This window comes from Oncorhynchus nerka, linkage group LG15 (assembly GCF_034236695.1).
Source record: "Oncorhynchus nerka isolate Pitt River linkage group LG15, Oner_Uvic_2.0, whole genome shotgun sequence".
Classification (NCBI taxonomy): Eukaryota; Metazoa; Chordata; class Actinopteri; order Salmoniformes; family Salmonidae; genus Oncorhynchus; species Oncorhynchus nerka.
This window is the reverse complement of record NC_088410.1, coordinates 78,705,777-78,717,765: the sequence shown is the minus strand read 5'-3', so window position 1 is coordinate 78,717,765 and position 11,989 is coordinate 78,705,777. Positions and strand designations below refer to the sequence as shown.

The window sequence follows — 11,989 nt, the reverse complement described above, 5'->3', positions numbered from 1 at the left end:
TGTCATAATTTGAGAAGTTTTGCATTTCCTGCAAGAGCAATATTGTTTATCATAATCAAACCTGAATCAAGGCATATTTTTTTCTGTGAAGTGTCAAGATTTCTCAAACTTAAACAGTCAATAATAAAACTAACGTAGTTGGTATCTATCATGTCTGTTCAATCAAACATCTACTTTCAGAGCATATCCCACAATGTGAACTACACTTGCTAACTAGTTGAACGCGGCTCGTGCATAACTACAAACAGCTAGCAAGTCGGACATTTCAGAGTTTCCTTGTTCCGACTAAAACATGAACACGGCATATGGTACTAGGCGCTTAATTGGTGACGTGTCTTTACGGAGCTTCCTTTTCAGTGCGGAGAGGCTAGGTGGTGCCACGCGAATTGTGCTGATCCTTCAAGTGGCACCAATTTAACACAACAGGAATCGGATCAAGGACACCATGGGCAGTGAGTGATTTTTTTCCTACTTCTATGCATGTCCATGTACCTGTGAATTGCATATTACATTTATCTTAGAAATATTTAACTTGGCTAGGAATGGGCATTTAGCTAGCTAGCTAGCTACTATATTGTAATGCTAACATCAGCCGTAGAGTCACAACGTTAGCTATCTGGCTAACTAGTTACGTTAGCTAGTTATTGTGCGTTCTTAGCTAACATTTGCTAATCTGGGTTACATACAACACCATTTTACTTAACAATTAACTGTTAAATAAAGCTAGCAAAATATCCCATGTGATGTAGCTAATGTGAATTACCATATTAACGGAATTGGCAGCTAACGGTAAAGCCAAGTCAGGACTCGGTAACGTTAGTTAGCCAGACTCGAGGGCCCATAAATTGTTGCTGTTGGCTCTTGTTCGGGGCATCTAGATTGCTGTGTACACCTACATTATCATATTATCTACCCTCTAGTCTTGCTGATGTCAACCTTATAGGAAATGTAGCACTGTCTTTGCAATGAATGTGATAGTATTTTATCATGACTGTGGTTTGCTTCTAGCTCGATAACATTGATTGAATAAGCCATTGCCAATGAATGTCAATTTCGTTGAGCCTAGTAATCTACAGTAACAGTAGTCAACTGTATTTTCATTTCTTATTTTAATATACTCATAATTATCTGTAAGACTACTAAGTTTGTCCCCACATGCAATCTAACTAGCTAGCTATACTAGCTTATTGACCTTGTTAGTGAGTGGAACCAACTTTTTGCATGCGTGGGAGTGATGACGTTTCATCCGGACATAGTTTAAGTATCAGCTGTCGAATTATGTAGTAATACATTTTATAGGGCTTTTCATTAGCCAGAATCTCAAAGTGCTTGTTTACCAAAATAAACAAGAAGTCAAGAAGTCATTAAAAAAAATATAGTCTAGAACAGTAGCTCGCTAGGTCAAGTCCGTTTGAGTGCTTGGGCAGACTCTGTCATGAGTTGATCTAGATGGTCATCAGAGGTGGTAGTTAGGTCAGCATGTCCAAGAGCAGGCATCTCAATGTCATCTCCGCTGTCTGCAGATTCTCTCTATTGGGAATCTGATGTTTTAGCTCTCCACAAAGTACATTCCACTCTTTCTTCTTACTTCAGAAGTATCCTCCTACCTACTTACACCGTAGCCAAATACATTTTAAACAGTTTTTCACAATTCCTGACATTTAATCCTAGTAAAAATTCCCTGTTTTATGTCATTTAGGATCACCACATTATTTTAAGAATGTGAAATGTCAGAATAATAGTAGCGAGAATGATTTATTTCAGCTTTTCTTTCTTTCATCACAGTCCCTGTGGGTCAGAAGTTTATATACACTCTATTAGTATTTGGTAGCATTGCATTTAAATTGTTTAACTTGGGTCAAACATTTTCGGGTAGTCTTCCACAAGCTTCCCATGTTAAGTAGGGTGAATTTTGGCCCATTCCTCCTGACAGAGCTGGTGTAACTGAGTCAGGTTTTTAGGCCTACTTGCTCGCACACGCTTTTTCAGTTCTGCCCACAAATTGTCTATAGGATTGAGGTCAGGGCTTTGTGATGGCCACTACAATACCTTGACTTTGTTGTCCTTAAGCAATTTTGCCACAACTTTGGAAGTATGCTTGGGGTTATTGTTCCTTTGGAAGACCCATTTGCAACCAAGCTTTAACTTCCTGATTGATGTCTTGAGATGTTGCTTCAATATATCCACATAATTTTCCTACCTCATGATGCCATCTATTTTGTGAAGAGCACCAGTCCCTCCTGCAGCAACACACCCCCACAACATGATGCTGCCACCCCGTGCTTCACTGTTGGGATGGTGTTCTTCTGTTTGCAAGACTCCCCCTTTTTCCTCCAAACATAACGATGGTCATTATGGCCGAACAGTTCTATTTTTGTTTCATCAGACCAGAGGACATTTCTCCAAAATGTACGATCTGTGTCCCCATGTGCAGTTGCAAACCATAGTCTGGCTTTTTTATGGCAGTTTGGATCTGTGGCTTCTTCCTTGCTGAGATGCAGTTCAGGTTGTCGATATATTACTCGTTTACTGTGGATATACACTGCTCAAAAAAAATAAAGGGAACACTAAAATAACACATCCTAGATCTGAATGAATGAAATATTCTTATTAAATACTTTTTTCTTTACATAGTTGAATGTGCTGACAACAAAATCACACAAATTATCAATGGAAATCAAATTTATAAACCCATGGAGGTCTGGATTTGGAGTCACACTCAAAATTAAAGTGGAAAACCACACTACAGGCTGATCCAACTTTGATGTAATGTCCTTAAAACAAGTCAAAATGAGGCTCAGTAGTGTGTGTGGCCTCCACGTGCCTGTATGACCTCCCTACAACGCCTGGGCATGCTCCTGATGAGGTACAGAGATGAGATCCTCAGACCCCTTGAGACCATATACTGGTGCGGTTGGCCCTGGGTTCCTCCTAATGCAAGACAATGCTAGACCTCATGTGGCTGGAGTGTGTCAGCAGTTCCTGCAAGAGGAAGGCATTGATGCTATGGACTGGCCCGCCCGTTCCCCAGACCTGAATCCAATTAAGCACATCTGGGACATCATGTCTCGCTCCATCCACCAACGCCACGTTGCACCACAGACTGTCCAGGAGTTGGCGTTGGCGGATGCTTTAGTCCAGGTCTGGGAGGAGATCCCTCAGGAGACCATCCGCCACCTCCTAATGGCAGTCAGGCAACCTCTGGCAAGCACATGGGGGGCTGTGTGGCCCCCCAAAGAAATGCCACACCATGACTGACCCACCGCCAAACCGGTCATGCTGGAGGATGTTGCAGGCAGCAGAACGTTCTCCGCGGCGTCTCCAGACTGTCATGTGCTCAGTGTGAACCTGCTTTCATCTGTGAAGAGCACAGGGCGCCAGTGGCGAATTTGCCATTCTTGGTGTTCTCTGGCAAATGCCAAACGTCCTGCACGGTGTTGGGCTGTAAGCACAACCCCACATGTGGATGTCGGGTCCTCATAACACCCTCATGGAGTCTGTTTCTGACCGTTTGAGCAGACACATGCACATTTGTGGCCTGCTGGAGGTAATTTTGCATGGCTCTGCCAGTGCTCCTCCTTGCACAAAGGCGGAGGTAGCGGTCCTGCTGCTGTGGAGGCCGTAGGAGGGCAACAACCCATCTCCTGATGTACTGGCCTGTCCTGGTAGCGCCTCCATGCTCTGGACACTACGCTGACAGATACAGCAAACCTTCTTGCCACAGCTCGCATTGATGTTCCATCCTGGATGAGCTGCACTACCTGAGCCACGTGTGAGTTGTAGACTTCATCTCATGCTACCACTAGAGTGAAAGCACCGCCAGCATTCAAAAGTGACCAAAACATCAGCCAGGAAGCATAGGAACTGAGAAGTGGTCTGTGTGCACCTGCAGAACCACTCCTTTATTGGGGCGGTCTTGCTAAATGCCTATAATTTCCACCTGTTGTCTATTCCATTTGCACAACAGCATGTGAAATTTATTGTCAATCAGTGTTGCTTCCTAAGTGGACAGTTTTTTATTTCACAGTGTGATTGACTTGGAGTTACATTGTTGTTTAAGTGTTCCCTTTATTTATTTTTTGAGCAGGGTAGATACTTTTTTACCCGTTTCCTCGAATCTTCACAAGGTCCTTTGCTGTTCTGGGATTGATTTGCACTTTTTGCACTGAAGTACGATAATCTCTAAGACAGAACGCGTCTCCTTCCTGAGGGATACGACGACTATGTGGTCCCATGGTGCATACTATTTGTACAGATGAACGTAATACCTGCAAGCGTTTGGAAATTGCTTCCACGGATGAACTAGACTTGTGGTCTACCAAAAAAAATTCCTGGGGTCTTTTGATTTTCCCCATGATGTCAAGCAAAGAGGCACTGAGTTTGAAGGTAGGCCTTGAAATGCATTCACAGGTACACCTCCAATGGACTCAGGCTGATTGACATAATTTATCAGAAGCTTCTATAGCCATGACACAAATTTCTGGAAATTTCCAAGCTGTTTAAAGGCACAGTCATCTTAGTGTATGTAGAATTGTGATACAGTGAAATAATCTTGTCTGTAAACAATTGTTGGAAAAAATACTTATGCACAAAGTAGATGTCCTAACTGACTTGCCAAAAAATATAGTTTGTAACAAGAAATTTGTGGAGTGGTTGATACACTTAGGTTGGAGTCATACCTCATTTATGTAAACTTCTGACTTCAACTGTATGTAGACCTACCTCACTGTTCTGCATAATGTAATTCTCTGGTTAATACTTTATTTTACTGTGTATGTTAAATCACTGATGTATAATGTCATTTTTGCCCAATGGCCTCTTGTCTTTTCCAGTAAAATTTTTGGAAGTCATTAAGCCGTTTTGTGCGGTCTTACCTGAGATTCAGAAACCAGAGAGAAAGGTATAGTATACTACAATTTCTCTCCACTAGCTTTTTTTAAACAATCTTAGCTCTAGTGATGTCTCTCTAAAATATCCCTCTTTTCCTTCTACAGATTCAGTTCAGAGAAAAGGTACTATGGACTGCCATCACGCTCTTCATCTTCCTGGTGTGCTGCCAGGTTAGTATCCGCCGGGCCTGAATCTTTCTGTGTAATTCTATCTATTGTATGGCGCTTGCAGAGAAATCCTGCAGTCCACATCACATTTCATTTGTCACATGTTTCGTAAACAACCGGTGTAGACGAACAGTGAAATGCTTAATTATGGGCCCTTCCCAACAATGCAGAGAGAAAATAAAAATGAATACCAGGAGGAATAAATGGACATAATCTCTCACCAGCTGAACATATAGTTAAGGCCACAGGTAATAATGACTCAATGGGTGCAGTTGTAGCTCTTGTGGGTTCATTGTATTGATTCATTCTTTGTCCTCAAGATTCCACTCTTCGGCATCATGTCCTCAGACTCCGCAGATCCCTTCTACTGGATGAGAGTAATCCTGGCCTCCAACAGAGGTGAGAAACCAACAGTCTGGCTCTGCTTAGTTTGAATGCTTGTCTGTTTCTTCTCATTGATAAATGGCTTTCGATCTTGTTTGAACACATCCCTATTACATTTTTGCTGTTTGGTTCGTACTTCTAACATGAAGAATTCATTATTCCCTGTGACGTTATCAGGTCTTATCTCTTGACGAGCTGACTTTCTTTGGCTGATTTGTCACTGTATTCAGAGCTTTGCCTTGGTATAATCCTCTTTCCCATTACAACTGTGTTGGTTCATAATAGTTGACTGAAAACAGTACTGTGATCCCACCATTCTACAGGTACTCTGATGGAGCTGGGTATCTCACCCATCGTTACCTCCGGTCTCATCATGCAGCTGCTGGCTGGAGCAAAGATCATTGAGGTTGGAGACACCCCCAAGGACAGAGCACTCTTCAATGGAGCGCAGAAACGTATGTCTGCCCTACAAAGTTTTTTTTACCAAGGAATGGGATTAATCATGAGATAAGGGATGGTTATTTAACCACCTGACAACTGAGTTTTGTGCTTGTATGTGATGGGTAGTCGAATAAGGGTCTATATCCTGTCATAAAGCTGTGGTGTATTCAGTTTTTCATTGTCTATCAACTCATAGCTGTCCTAAGGATATTGAATGCAACCCAGCTCCCTTTCTCCTCTGCAGTGTTTGGCATGATCATCACTATTGGACAGTCCATTGTGTATGTGATGACAGGCATGTACGGAGACCCATCAGAGATGGGTGCTGGGATCTGCCTGCTCATCATTATTCAGGTTAGTTAGACCCCCCCCCCCCCCAATTACCACTACACTGCTGTCTGTAATGGCTGAAACCCAAGTGACAATGGCCATGCGTGAACTGGACAGTTCATTAATTTGACCCGTTAAGTACAGAGACCTTTCATTACATAAACCCCTGGCTGCCATTTCTCTAATCTTTCAATCAGCGATGACCAGGCAGATGAAAGCTGAGCAGACTATTTGAAGCTCTGTTGTCCCTCTTTCTTCCCCAGCTTTTTGTGGCAGGTCTGATTGTGCTGCTGCTGGATGAGCTGCTGCAGAAGGGCTATGGGCTGGGCTCTGGGATTTCCCTGTTCATTGCCACTAACATCTGTGAGACCATCGTCTGGAAGGCTTTCAGCCCCACTACTGTCAACACTGGCAGAGGTATGTATACTGGTCTTACTGCCACCTGTAATTGTATTGACAATATACTCTTATTTTTCAGTCAGGGTTGCTCCCTCTGCTGTGGTTGGTTGAATAACCTTGTTTCTTGTGTCTCAGGAACGGAGTTTGAAGGTGCCATCATTGCCCTGTTCCACCTGTTGGCCACCCGCACAGACAAGGTGCGCGCCCTGAGAGAGGCATTTTACCGCCAGAACCTGCCTAACCTCTTGAACCTCATCGCCACTGTCTTCGTCTTTGCTGTAGTGATATACTTCCAGGTCAGTGGACAGACAACCCCCTATATTGTCTTGGCTGTTTTTTGATTGGTTTTACAAATGGTTTTCAATTCATTGCTGAAATCCGAAAATGGGGAATCTACGCCACTGTTTGCCTCAGTACTTTTGTTTTGTTGATGAAACAGGATTGTCCAGCAGCGTGGTCAGGAAGTTGCTGTACATATTCTGGTGTTCTATCACGAGTGCAATGATGTGAGGGAAAGAAAGTGTTTGAAGTAACTTCTTTGTTGTTGTAATATCTCAACCAGGTGTGGCAGTTTCCCCCTTTATGGATTTCAGTTTTAAGTCACCTATGATATGACCATTGGATCTGACAATGTGAACAAATGGTCAGACCAAAAACCTGAATGATTGAACATCAGCTTTGAATACCATTAAATCTCAGTTGTTTGAAAGGTCTTGAACACTTCTCGCCTCCTCCTTCCAGGGCTTCAGGGTGGACCTGCCCATCATGTCTGCCCGTTACCGTGGCCAGTACAACACCTATCCCATCAAGCTCTTCTACACCTCAAACATTCCCATCATCCTCCAGTCTGCCCTCGTGTCCAACCTGTATGTCATCTCTCAGATGCTCTCCACGCGATTCAGCGGCAACTTCCTGGTTAACCTGCTGGGAACCTGGTCTGTAAGTGCCTATCAGAATGACCTTAGAGTGCTGCTTTAGAGTCAATCACACAGCAGTAGACTTACCTTACCAACTTTCATTACACCAGTACTATTTAAAATGCACATACACCAGGTTATTTTATTCCATTTAAACCTTCATGAGTTCAACAGTACTGAATACTTCTGTGACGTCTAGTAATGGGTGACCGTAAACAATGAAGATTCTATTTGAAGCCATAATGTGGTTATGATCACATGTTTTGGACTACCATGTAAGAACACTGGGAGGGTTGACAGAATTAAATATTTCATTTCAGCAGGCCTGTGTAAGAGCTAGCCTTTGGCAGGTTTTACTCACAGCCTTGATTGAGCTATGCATTGTGGATTAATTGTTTGTGTATAGGATACTTCCACTGGAGGACCAGCTCGTGCCTACCCGGTTGGAGGTCTCTGCTACTTCCTCTCTCCCCCGGAGTCCTTTGGTTCTGTTCTGGATGACCCCATCCATGCTGCCATCTACATCGTCTTCATGCTGGGCTCCTGTGCCTTCTTCTCCAAGACATGGATCGAGGTTTCGGGATCCTCTGCCAAAGATGTGAGTCACTTGACGCACCAGATATATTTGTTTCATATTTTAGATTCACTTAGGTTATGTACAGTGAGGTATGTATGGTAGTTGCTAACGCAGGTCTGTATGTCCAACAGGTGGCTAAGCAGCTGAAGGAACAGCAGATGGTGATGAGGGGACACAGAGAGACCTCCATGGTGCATGAGCTCAACAGGTAAAAACATATGCACTCTGGCCCAAGTGTCAAGAATTATTGGTGTGTATACCTTGCTACACATTTCTAATATCTTGTGTTCTGTGTGAAGGTACATCCCCACGGCTGCAGCCTTCGGTGGCCTATGCATAGGTGGGCTGTCTGTCATGGCTGACTTCCTGGGTGCCATTGGTTCGGGTACTGGAATCCTATTGGCCGTCACCATCATCTACCAGTACTTTGAGATCTTCGTCAAGGAGCAGAGTGAAATGGGCAGCATGGGCGCGCTGCTATTCTAGAACCCCCTCCCCCTTCCTCCAACACATACCACAGACAGATGCAGCCTTGACAAATTCATACTTTTTATTTTGCATTGTATCTAATGCGCACAAATCAGTACATTTTGCCTCTGGGATGCATCTTCTTTCTCAGCCTCTTGTGTTCCTAGTAGCTCTTGAGGGCTCATATGCAGACTGGATCTCATCGGGGAAAGAAAGGTGGCATTTGTCCCAGTGTTCAGCATGGAATTGCACCTGTTCTTTCAATACCATTCACGTAATCTCTTGATCTGACCAGCTAGGATACTCTGCTGACTGTGCTTTTATTAACCGGTCTGTAGGAGATGAGACAAAGGTTTGACATGATGTTGTTGACTGACATCATGTGAGGTTGGCTGAAGCGTGCTCAAGGAAATTGAAGGCTGAGACACCATCTAAAGGAGTCTGCTTAAACCAACACAAGCACTACACCTGGACATTTTTGGAGAGTGGAAAGAAAGCCATGTCATGTTCATTTCAGGTCATCGCAAGCTGGGCATGGAGTTTGAAGAGCCACATATTGGGTTGAAAAAATATAAAAATATACTTGTATTGTATTCCTTAAATGGCTCTGGGAATTTAACAAGTGTTGTCATTTTATATATATATTTTTTAAATCATGGAATATATTTGTATTCGTGCTGGTCTTAGCAAGGGCATGTTTGTCCTTTTTTGTCTCTGGGTCCGTAAGGGAAGGGTTTGTCTGTTGTGGTCTTCTATTTCCCAGACTGAATCACTGCAGATACTGCCTATACGTGTTTGGGAGGGAAAGGGGGCATATTTTTGGGGGGTTTTACTTTATTGGACAATTGTATTTTTTAAAAATCTAACAATTTTCTTGTCTTTCGGGATGTCATGCACCATGCCACCCACTGAGAGAAACCATTGCAGTGACCCCAAATAAAATGCTATTATGGATAGGGTCTTTGTGGAGACCAAGATGTTTCAAATAAAGCTGAAAAGCATAATTCTGTGTTGAACATTCTCAGGTCATGATGAATCACTACAATATGCATCAAACTGGGTACAAAACCTATATATAATTCTGTGGTATGTACTCCCAACCAGTGGTGATTGTACCATGTAAGTCTTGGTGGGGCAAAAAGATGGATGCACGCAAGCAAAGACACGTGATTTGCACCATAATGGTGCTTACATAAACCTGTCCCAACATCTTACCACTGCTAGACCTGGCTATCAGTAGAGCCTTGTCTGGCAGTGAAACAGTTCATTCAGCCTCATTTACTGCCTTAAAAAAACAAGGCTGACTTGTTTAAACAAATTGTCAATGACACTTGAGATGTACAAACTGTAGCATAAGGGGATGACTAGCGGCTAAGAGGCAATCTGTAATTTAGACTAAGACACGAGTGAGCTAGGATGTATGTAGTCAACTATTTGTTTAGCGCTTTTGAAATGTACAGCGACAGAATTCAGAACATGGGCAGTTCTTAGTGTTCTCCCTGTACACCAAGTCAGAACTGTAGGATAAATAAAGGGGGCATGAAAGCTCTTCCAATATTCTATGACTACATTTCTCTAAAACATGTTATGGGCTACATGTGCACCGCCAAGTCAGAACAGTAGGTGAAATTAAGAGGGGTAAATAGGCCAAATTATTAGGGCACATGGCCTACTAACTTCTTACTACACAACATACACTTAGTTTTACTTTCTTAGCTACACTATACATGTCTCCCTGGCATACATTTATGCAGCAGCATACAATATGTTTTTGGACTCACCTTCTGCTGTGTTCACTTGAACATGAAGGTGGTGCAGCGGTCCTTCATGTGCAAATTTTATCATCAAAGTCTGGCATTCTCTGGATTTATGGTGCTTTCAAAACAACTGGGAACTGGGGAAAAAAACAAGGTTGAATCATGTCATTGATCTTCAGGTCGTAGCTCTAGAAAGAGGCCGGATTTACAATTCAGAGTTGGATGACCGTTCAAAATGTAATGTCATTTAATCCCGACTTCCCAGTTGTCTGGAACTCACTGAAGTCAAATATTCGCCATTCCCAGTTAACAGTTTTGAGCGCGGCACAAATCATGCTTCATTGACAGCATGGCCAATGTTGAATGCTTATCATTTTAAACTTAATCTCATATTTGGGACCACACAGCCACTCCACTGAATAGCAGGCTAGTGATTTCTTTGCAATGCTTGCAGTTAATGTTAGCCACTGTCACTGATTCCTTCCAAACCACTCATTGTTGAATTCGCAATTTCCAACTTGTTTAATGTTTATGTCCGATGAGCACCGATACGCTTTATAATTTCTCTTGAATCAGTCAATGAAATGTATATATAAAGCCCTTCTTACATCAGCTGATGGCACAAAGTGCTGTACAGAAAACCATCCTAAAACCCCAAACAGCAAGCAATGCAGGTATAGAAGCATGGTGGCTAGGAAAAACTCCATAGAAAGGCTGGAACCTAGGAAGAAACCTAGAGAGGATCCAGGCTATGAGGGGTGGCCAGTCATTTTCTGGTTGTGTCGGGTGGAGATCATAACAGAACATGAACATAAATGTCAGTTGGCTTTTCATAGCTGATCATTCAGAGTATCTCTACCGCTCCTGCTGTCTTTAGAGAGTTGAAAACAGCAGGTCTGGGACAGGGTAGCATGTCCGGTGAACAGGTTCCATAGCCGCAGGCAGAACAGTTCAAACTGGAGCAGCAGCATGACCAGGTGGACTGGGGACAGCAAGGAGTCATCAGGCCAGGTAGTCCTGAGGCATGGTCCTAGTGCTCAGGTCCTCTCTTCAGATGACAAGGATTAAAAAGGATTTGCCAGTAGATTGTCGACTTGATTCATGCTAGCTAAGATTTTGAAAGTATGATGTTGACATGATCAGTCCAATCAAAGCTACTGTACATATAAAGTGATTTGGCGTAATTTTATCTGTGGCTAATGACCTTGAGACTTCTTGGATGGGCACTTCTAATGTAACTCTATGGCAGCACCCAAGGGGCTTGAATGTTCTAGCTTTCCCCTTAGACTTGGCGGTGACGTGTCCCCATGAGTGACAGAACACTGAGCCAATCACGGCTCAACTCTGTATTTTCTGCTGGCTTGCCCCACCACAGAAAGCACTGAGCTAGGCTGAAACACCTGCACTTTGGAGCTGCCTTACGCAAGACTTTATTAACTCATGATACATGTATTTTTTACATGGTCTGCAAACTGATATGTGACACGTATTAATGCCAAAATAACATGCTAAACAAGCAAGTCCCCCCCCCCCCAATTGTGGGGCTCAAATGACAGGTAGCCACAGCTGCCAACTCAGCTCAGTACAGTCAGGTTTCACTTCTCTTTGGTACAGTACTGCCAAATGACGGTCTATATTCAGAACCACATTCCTGTAAAG

At 43.1% G+C, this 11,989-nt stretch overlaps 1 protein-coding gene across 1 annotated transcript; it reads left to right on the top strand.

Annotated features, from left to right (window-relative positions):
* Positions 1-337: 337 nt before the first annotated feature.
* LOC115143343 (protein transport protein Sec61 subunit alpha) lies at positions 338-9,179 on the top strand. Its single transcript, XM_029683656.2, has 12 exons — positions 338-452; positions 4,833-4,900; positions 4,995-5,060; positions 5,378-5,456; positions 5,765-5,896; positions 6,127-6,236; positions 6,476-6,629; positions 6,747-6,907; positions 7,353-7,550; positions 7,935-8,126; positions 8,237-8,313; positions 8,405-9,179. Exons 1-12 carry the CDS (start codon positions 446-448, stop codon positions 8,589-8,591), a joined length of 1,431 nt encoding a protein of 476 aa, XP_029539516.1. The 5' UTR covers positions 338-445; the 3' UTR covers positions 8,592-9,179.
* The last annotated feature ends 2,810 nt before the right edge of the window (positions 9,180-11,989 follow it).